Raw genomic sequence first — 9,797 nt, forward strand, 5'->3', positions numbered from 1 at the left:
ACACACACATACATATATATATATATATATATATATATATATATATATATACCACGGGCTTCTTTCAGTTTCCATCTACCAAGTCCACTCACAAGGCTTTGGTCGGCCCAAGGCTATAGTAGAAGACACTTGCCCAAGGTGCCACGCAGTGGGACTGAACCCGGGACCATGTGGCTGGTAAGCAAACTACTTACCACACAACCACTCCTACGCCTATATTAGGTATATTAGCAGTTCAAATAATTAATTTAGAGTTTCTCTCTCTGTTTTTGTCTATCCATCTCTATCCTTTTTTTCTGTCTGTGTTTGTCTCTCTGTCTGTCTGTCTGTCTCTCTCTCTCTCTTTGTCTCTGTCAGTCTCTCTTTCTCTATGTTTATCTCTACATCTCTCTCCACCTCTCTCTCTCTCTCTTAATTTCTAATGAACGAATCGTAAGGCAACAAAAGATAAACCAGAGTAGACAAACTGTTTAATAACTTTCTTTCCCATAATCTCACTTATTTTTTTATTCTATTTATTCATTTTGTTTATTTATTTATGCATTGTTTATTTATTTTTTCACTTGTTGATTTTCAGTCCGAGTAAACTGAATGCTAGTATAGGAGACACAACCCGCATCGATGATGAACACCGCTTGATCGTGCGCTATGCAGCACGACTTGCAGCAGACGCTTCAAATGCAGTAAGTGGCCCATTGTCTTAGTCTCTCTCTATCTAATAGATATGTTTATATTTTTGTTTATTCAGCCAGAATGAAATACAATCCACTTTCCCTGCTATTCTAATCAATAGGTTGTCTAAATAATCATGTTAGAAACTGCACAACTCTAACACCAAATAATTCATTATTTACTTCCAGTTTACTGCTACCATAGGTTTCATTACGTCTTCTCCTTCATCTTCTGTTCCTTCCCTTTGTCATAATGATATTAATAATAATTATTATCATCATTTGAATAATAAGAGAGTTGGATTTAGTTCCACTTTACTGTTATTATAGCCTGCATTTAGCCTTCTTCTTCTCCCTTCTCTTTGTCTTCTTCTCCTCCTCCTCCTCCCCTCCTTTTATTATTTCTTTCTTCTCCCCTCCTCCCACTCCTTTCGCTTCTCCTTCATTATAATTATTATTAGTTGGATTATAGAGTGCTGGATTAAATGCCTTGAGATTTTATTTCCATTCCCTTACACTCTGGATCCAAATTCCTCTAGGATCAATTAATTAAGTACCAGTAATATATGGTACACAATCACCTCACTTCAATATTCCTCTTTCCCATAACTTGGGGCCTGACATCAAATTTCTTGTGAAGAAACTGAATTACAAATGTTTTGATCCTTGTTTTGATCCTTGTTTTGATATAGCTGTAGTATGGTGGTCAGTCATAAATCATTCATAAGCCACTCATGTTCATGTATTGTCAATCAGAAACCAATCATGTTAACATATTGTGTGTCATAAGTCAGCCATGTTTATATGTTGTCAGTCAAAAGTCAGCTGTGTTTACATATTGTCAGTCATAAGCCAGTCATGTTTACATATTGTCAATCATAAGTCAGCCATGTTTACACGCTGAATCTATTGGGTTGGTGCATAATTATTGCGGCTTTTTTTCAACGAATTTTATTCAACAAAAACAATAACAGTATTTAACAAAAACATCTTTAAATGATGGTCTGACTGTCTGCCAAGCAAATTGGAAGCAATAATTTGAGTTAATGGTGAATATGCTCTGGAATAATCATTTAAAGATGTTTTTGTTGAATAAAATTTGTTGAAAAAAAAGCCGTACTTTTTGGCACTGGAAGTGAACAGACACAGACATACATTATGTACATGCATGTGTATGCAGGAAATAGAATGAGATAGAGAGACATTACAATGCAAACATAACTCGATGCTCACACATAAAGAGAGATAGAGAGGGAGGGGGGAGAGAATGAAGGAAGAAACATAAAACATCTGAAGTCAAATAAGTCAGAATTAAATCATTGATGCCAAAATGGCAGTGCCAAAACAGCTGGGCCAAACCGTCTCATACATAAACCTTTTTCATTGGCTCTATACTTGTCAGTAGATTTTAATAATACCTTGTTAATATTATGAAGATTTGTTTGTTAAAATTGATTACGCACACATTTTATTGTGTACAGAATCAACAAACGGAATCTTTCAGTTTATCAGATCAAATCTATTTTTTTCTGGTTTCTAATTTAGTTCCAGGAACACTCAGCCATATTTTAACATTAAGGTTTTTGTTTTTCATTTGGTTATTCTCATTAATCAAAAATTCTCAATTAATTCTGCCTATGTGTTGTAAACTTTCTTACAACATTTTTTTTTTCAAAGTTGATAATTTATTGAAATAATTCAAACATATTTTTTTGTTTTTGGTTTATTTTTTTCTTTATTTTTGGTCATCATGAAATTTTAATTTTGAAAAATGAGATCTCTGATTCTTTTCCCACATTGTGATGTTGAAATATAATTCAGATTTGTTTCACTGTAAATGTTATCAGCTGGTCTATCTAGAAATAGCAACAAAAAACACTGAAAACCAGTGTTTGATGCAAAGCCACTAGTGTTTGATGCAAAATCACCAATGTTTGATACAGAATTACCAATATTTGGTATAAAATTGCTGTGGATGCAAGGTGACTTGGCTCATGACTTGTCCAATCTAAACCACTTTGGAAAACTAGTTGTGACATGAAGATGGTGCCATACCATTTTCTTTAGCACTGTAGCATTATTTCTTCATAGATTCCACATAGCTAATATTAAGGTAATAAGTGGTTGTGGTCATAGTGAGGATGGCAGGGGGCATGTGATGGTAGTGGTGGTGGTGGTGTTAATGCAGGTATGGAGCAGTATTTAAGTTTTATTTCTTCATCTCCCAGACGTCTTCCTTTACTCTGATTCTCTCCCAGACACCTGAGGACATCCATGTAACCCTCATTATTGATTGTCTGATTACACGGAAAGGACTCCTGATAAATGAAATCCTCCCAATTTCAAAAGACGATTGACATCATATTCGCATTTTAAAGACTCTGATTTGTGTTTTTTTTTTTTTGGTCATGGCATCAAAGAGCCAATCCCTTGCAATGAGTTTTTTTTTTTCTTTCAAGAATACAGCATCCACTCATGTTTCATCACCAGTTTATTAAGTCTTTCATCAGCATTTGAATTCTTCTGATACCAAACTGCTCAAGATACAAACTTTTGATTTTAAAGTGATCCAAGTTAAAACCTTCTTCCATCAAAATTTCAATTTACGTTCCAAACACCATCTTAATAATGGCAAAGTTATTTTACTAAATTCTTCATTATTTTCACAATTAATTGCAGCAAAGTCAGTGTAGTTTCACAGAAATATGGTACTAAAATGGTTAATGGTTGTTCTTCCCAGTTCCAAACACTGATACCTCTTGTGCACGACTCCAACAATCTTCCTCTAGGTTTGCTGCAACACAAGATAAGCTTCTGTATTTCAAATGGGGTTGATGTAATTAACAAGCCCCTTTCCCTTGAAATTTTGGGCCCTGTGCCTATAATAGAAAGGATTATTATTATTATTATAAGACTGATGGTCAGGGACATCCATACACAACTGCAGTTGCAAGGATGCTCCACCGGCTGATGACTCTGCTGTTTTAAAAGCTTAACTCCTTTTAAGACAGACCCTGTAGAATTAGCGAAACAGGAAAATATGCAAATTTTCAACAAGTTTTAATCATTTATTTTTAAATGCTAAAAGGGGAAAATGCAGATATGAAAATTTATTAAAAAGAAATCAATGTTTTTGGTTAATTATTAAAAAAAAAAAAAAATTCTAATGAAGAAACATCATGATCTGTACAAAGCCAAATGTCTTTTATTCCATTTTCTTCCCCCTCAAAGACATGTAACATTTTAAATGCAGATGCATCAAAAGATGCAGAAACAATACTGAAGATAATTTATAACTGCATTTCTAATTTAAAATAATTTTCATCATTTTTGTTAATTGCAAAGTTTTTGATGGTCTTCCTACCTCTGACTCCTCCTCCTAAAGAGGAACTCAGTTGACTGGCTTTCTTTTTGTTTTACTCCTCACTTTAAGGTTTATCATTAACCTCTTCAGTTCTCTGATACTAATAGCATTAATAGTAGTAGCATTCTTTAAATATATACCCCCTCGTATATATAGGTGCAGACATGACTGTGTGGTTAAGAAGTTCACTTTGCAACCATGTATTTTGGGGTTCAATATCCATGCATGGCACCATGGGCAAGTGTTTTCTACTATAAACCCCAGGCCTTCTGGATGAATTTGGTAGAATTGCTCAGCTTCAGGCAATCGCACTGAATGCTGGCTTTGCCACATTTGAAGACATAAGTGCTACCTTGCTTGAAGGTTAGTGACAGAAAAAGCATCCAACTGTAAAAATGTCTCAATAATGTATTCATCTGACTCATGCTGCCATAGAAAAAACAGATGTGAAACTAAATGAACATAATAAGGACAGTTTTGTACGATAAGACCAAAGATGGTTTCAAATAGAATGGTACCAGAAGAGTATAATGATTAATCCAAATATGTCTGTAATTTATGAAACTGATTGAAACATTGTAATATTAATTGGGCTCCCCACCCTCCCTGTATCCCCCCCCCCATTATAGAAGGTAAGGTTGGGATATCAGCCACATCAATCTTAGAGAGGTTGCAAAGGTCAGGTGCACTGCTCCTCTATTTCTCGTTAACTCATAAAATAATTTAAAAGAAAAAAAATACAGCAAGCTATAATTAATTTACCTTTGCATATTTCCCTTGCTCTTCTAACTAATATTAAATCTGAAATTATTTTCGAGGCAGACTTTTTAGATTTAATTTCAAAGTCAGTTTTAATTAATTGCCACCGACTTAATAAATTTTAAAGAAAGTACATTTTAATTTAAAGGGAAAATATGCTTTTGTCTTTAACCAGCAATGTATTCTTGAGTTTGTGTATTTTTGTGTGCGTATGTATGTCTGTGCATGTCTGTGTGGTTGTGTGTATTGAAATATATAAGATCTGCATTTTCTGTCTTCCTTTCTCCTTCTTGTTTTACTGACATATTTTTCTTTTACTACAATCATTATGATGATAATAATAATAATAATAATAAAAATGATGGTGTCAAATTTTGCCACAAAGGTAGCCATTTTGAGGGACGGGATGTGTTGATTATATTGATCCCAGTGTTCAACTGGTACTTAATTTATCAACCCCCAAAAGGATGAAAGGCAAAGTCGACCTTGGTGGAATTTGAACTCAGAACGTAAAGACAGATGAAATGCGGCTAAGCATTTTGCCCGGCGTGCTAACGATTCTGCCAGCTCACCACCTTAATAATAATAATAATAATAATAATAATAAGGGTTTCAAATTTTGCAACAAGGGCAGCCATTTTGGGGAGGGGACTTGTCGATTACATCAACCCCAGTATCCAACTGGTAATTAATTCATCAACCCCCGAAAGGACAAAGGCAAAGTTGACCTTGGCAGAATTTGAACTCAGAATGTAAAGAAGAAATGCTATCTAAGTATTTTGTCCAACATGTTAACGACTCAGCCAGCTCATTGCTCTTTTGATGATAACGATTATTATTTCTACTCTAAGCACATCATCATCATCGTCATTGTTGTTGTTTAAAGTCCGCTTTCCATGCTGGCATGGGTTGGACAGTTTGACTGAGGACAAGCTGGGAAGCTGCACCAGGTTCCAATCTGATTTGGCAAGGTTCCTACAGCTGGATGCCCTTCCTAACGCCAACCACTCCAAGAGTGTAGTGGGTGCTTTTTATGTGCCACTGGCACAGGAGTCATTCAGGTGGCACTGGCATCGACCATGCTCAAATGATGCTTTTTATGTGCCAGTCAGGAGGCACTGGCATTGGTAATGCTTGAATGGTGTTTTTTACAAGCCACCATATCAGGTGCCAGTCAGGCAGCACTGAAATTTCAGAAGAAGTCTGATTGATTACATTGACCCCATTGTTCAGCTGATACTTATTTTATTGACCCCCAAAACGATGAAAGGCAAAGTTGACCTCAGTGGGATTTGAAATCAGAACATTAAGAGCCAAAAAAAAAAAAAGGCCATTGAGTATCTTGTCCAATAATGGTTTCAGATATTAGCATGAAAATCTATTTCAACAGAAATTTAGTAAAAAAAAAAAAAAGGGTTCAATGCCAATAAATTGTAGGGTTCACAAGAACATGGCTTTGGCTGCTTGGAATAAAGAACTCGGTGCTGGGGCTGAGTGGCAAAAATTTAGTGAATTCTTGGTTTTTAATAAAACTTAAACATCATTAGAGTTATTGGCATCAACTGTAGTTATTCAACTGTCTGAAATTATAGAACCAAAATAATGGTACTTGTGGCCTGTGTCTACAAGAAATAGATATAATCACTGTTATTGGTGGAATATTATACCATTCTTAACTAAAGAAGGCTGAGAGCTTAGAAAAAAAAATGTCGGTTAGCTACCAGGAGATTTTCATCCTTCTTATCTTTCTCTCTTTGGGTCACTTCTGGTCCAAACTTATCTGAGATAACCGACCGATTTATTTACTGGAATCTCCTTCCAGCTACTCCAAAACTTAGGTATTCACACCTTTTCCTTTCTTTTCTTTTATTTTTGTTTAGATAAATATAAGTAGCATATTTTCAATTATTATTATTATTATTATTATTATTATGATAACCATCATCAGCTTCTGCCTGTGAATTGCATGCCATTATTTTCTTTGAAAAGAACACTTTATCTCTCTTTGATTGATTGGTGCCGTTATCACAGTTTCTTTTTGATCTGGAATTGGTAAACAATACTTGAACAGCCCAATTTTATTCTTCTACAAAATCGATAATAATAATAATAATAATAATAATAATAATAATAATAATAATAATAATAATAATAATAATAATAATAATAATAATAATGATGATGATGCTGATGATAGGCTTCAGCAAATACAAGAATTTGACTGTGGTACTACTTTTAGTATATTTAACAAGAATTCTTCTTCAGTATTTTTCAAGTGATCTCTTTTAAATTTCTCTGAAGAACTCTTTCTACATAGGTGCACTGTTTAGACTTTATCGATTGTGTATTCTGTGTTGGCACTGCAACATTGGTCCGCAGGGATTCTGAAATAGTTTTGGTCCACCAGTTTTGTTGAGTCTCGTACATTGATCCTTGTACATTAAAAGCAGGGCATAAAAAATGGGCCAGTGGCGACGAAGTGGGGGTGGGGTGTTTACACAACCCTATAAAATATAAATAATAATAATAATAATAATAAGGGACATTTTTCAGAAAGTTTTAAGAGATCTAATCTGTCCCCAAGAAGACATTCACTAATAATATGCCTCATTTGATCCCTTTTCTGTCTAAAACATTTCCATAAGTTTCTCCTAAACAACCAAACTTGTTTTCAGACTTTCAATTAACCCTTGTTTTATACGTTCAGAGTTAAAATAAATCTTTCCTCTTCCTTAAAACTGCTGGTTTTGTGTCGAAATTTGAAGACATTATTATTATTATTATTATTATTATTATTATTAAGGTTGACTTTGCCTTTCATCCTTTCGGGGTCAGTAGATTGAGTACCAGTGAAACACTGAGGTTGATGTAATCATCTAACGCCTTCTCCACAAATTTCAGACCTTGTACCTATAATAGAAAGGATTATTATTATTATTATTATTATTATTATTATTATTATTATTATTATTATTATTATATACACTAAAATACAAATCTTGTATTTTGAGCACACTTTTGAACGAGGCAGAAGCATGGACTCCCTATTACAGACATATGAAGAAACTTGAAACCTCTCACATGTGTTGTTGTCTGTGCATTATCTGCAACACAAAATGGCAAGATATCAAATGTCGAAATCTTAGAAGAATCTGATACTCTTCCGGTCTCCAAAGTTTGCTGATGAGAATTCAGTGCAGATGGGTAGGGCATGGTGTTCGAATGAAAAGTGACTGCATTCCAAAAGTGCTTTTGTATGGCCAACAAGTGGAGGGATATTGTGGCAGAGGAAGACCTGTCCTTCGGTATAAGTTGAAGCAATCACTAAAATCTCTAGAGTTTAACTTGACATCTTGGGAAAGTCGTTGCTTAAATCCGTCTGAGTGGCATAAAATGTGTCAGGATGCATCCAAGCAATTTGAGCTGAAGAAAAAGAACACTAGAAGTACTAGAACCTGCAACCAGCAGACAAATTTACCCAGTCCCTCCTGCATGACTTTACTTGGTACATGCTCATACCAGTTCTCTGTTACTTCATATTGGTATTTACAGCAGAAGAGCCAATGAAGATACACACACACTTTACCGTGGTAGCACTTGCATTCTTTTTGCGCAAGGCTCTCACATCCACTTCCCAAGTGGGTCACGTTTCCACGCTCTTCCCACAGAGTCTGCATTATTATTATCATCATCATTATTATTATTATTGCACAGAGATTATATAAATACCGAGTATACCGTAGCAGTTATCTGTATTGATTGTCCACTTCTGCATGTTTTTTTTTTTTCTTAATCATTCCAATTTTAAAACATATTTACTAAGTGTGTGTCATTAGGAAGATTAATGATTATTATCAAATCTGAAGCAGATTAACTAATTTTCATATTAACCGAGCAACCTTAATTGCGCACATGGTGCAGGCCTCACATTTGCAGAAACCTCTTCCAAAATGTTTCATGACTGTGAGGTCAAGTAGCTCCCTTTGGAACACTTGGTGTTTGGGTTCAATCCCACTGTCCAGCATCCTTGGTCAATGTCTTCTGCAATAGCCTCAGGTTAACTAATGCCTTGTGAGTGAATTTGGCAAGTGGAAATTGTGTGCGTGTGTGTGTCCTTCAAATATACAATTGGATCTGTAGAAATAATTTCCCTTTCTAGGGAAGCCATTAGCAACTGGCTTCTTCCCTCTGCCTCCTTTTATATTCGCTGATAATTCTAATTAACCACCCACCCACCCACATACATACATGTCCTTCAAATATGCAGCTGGATACGTTAGCAACAATTATGATTCAATAAAACGGCCAGGTTTGTTCTAAATAAGGCTTCCTTTTCTGTGGTCTTTATTGTAAAATCTACCCTGATGGATAATTAATATCATATTCCCTCTGTATACACAGAGAGAGAATATGTGTGTGGCTCTGACTGCACCATAGCTCAATGAGGTCTGTCACTTTCAAATAAAGTGTTGAAAATATTTCTTTTCTCTCATCTGAAAGATTCCACTTCTGCCCATGAGACAAACTTATCCAAACTCACAAACTTCTCTCTGATATTTTCACTGACACAAACCAGCATCACTGCCAAACTCTCCAAACTCCAACTTATACTCTTTGTTCAACCAAACCAAGACAAACCCATCCAACCCATAATTTTATTTTGTGAACATCTTCAGGTCTGTTATCAACTAATCTAGTAATGTTCTGGTGATGTATATCTGTTTATTGTCATATATATATATATATATATGTATGTGTGTGTGTGTGTGTGTGTGCATATATCTATATGTATGTGTGTATGTGTATGAATACACTCTCGGAGTGGTTGGTGTTAGGAAGGGCATCCAGCTGTAGAAACACTGTCAGATCTGACTAGAACCTGGTGCAGCCTCCTGGCTTCCCAGACCCCAGTCAAACCATCCAACCCATGCCAGCATGGAAAATGGATGTTAAAGGATGATGATATATATATATATATATATATATATATATATATATATATA

The 9,797-nt window shown here is 35.1% G+C and overlaps 1 protein-coding gene across 3 annotated transcripts in view; it reads left to right on the forward strand.

Moving 5' to 3' along the window:
* The window catches only part of LOC106872656 (dystrobrevin beta), a 155,199-nt gene that overhangs the window by 54,541 nt on the left and 90,861 nt on the right, over positions 1 to 9,797 (forward strand). For all 3 annotated transcript variants that reach the window (XM_014919730.2, XM_052969920.1, XM_052969921.1), the window contains one exon: positions 578 to 683. In XM_014919730.2, coding sequence (XP_014775216.1) covers positions 578 to 683 — 106 coding nt within the window. The remainder of the gene's footprint in view (positions 1 to 577; positions 684 to 9,797) is intronic.

The sequence above is a fragment of the Octopus bimaculoides genome, chromosome 8, assembly GCF_001194135.2.
Source record: "Octopus bimaculoides isolate UCB-OBI-ISO-001 chromosome 8, ASM119413v2, whole genome shotgun sequence".
NCBI lineage: Eukaryota > Metazoa > Mollusca > Cephalopoda > Octopoda > Octopodidae > Octopus > Octopus bimaculoides.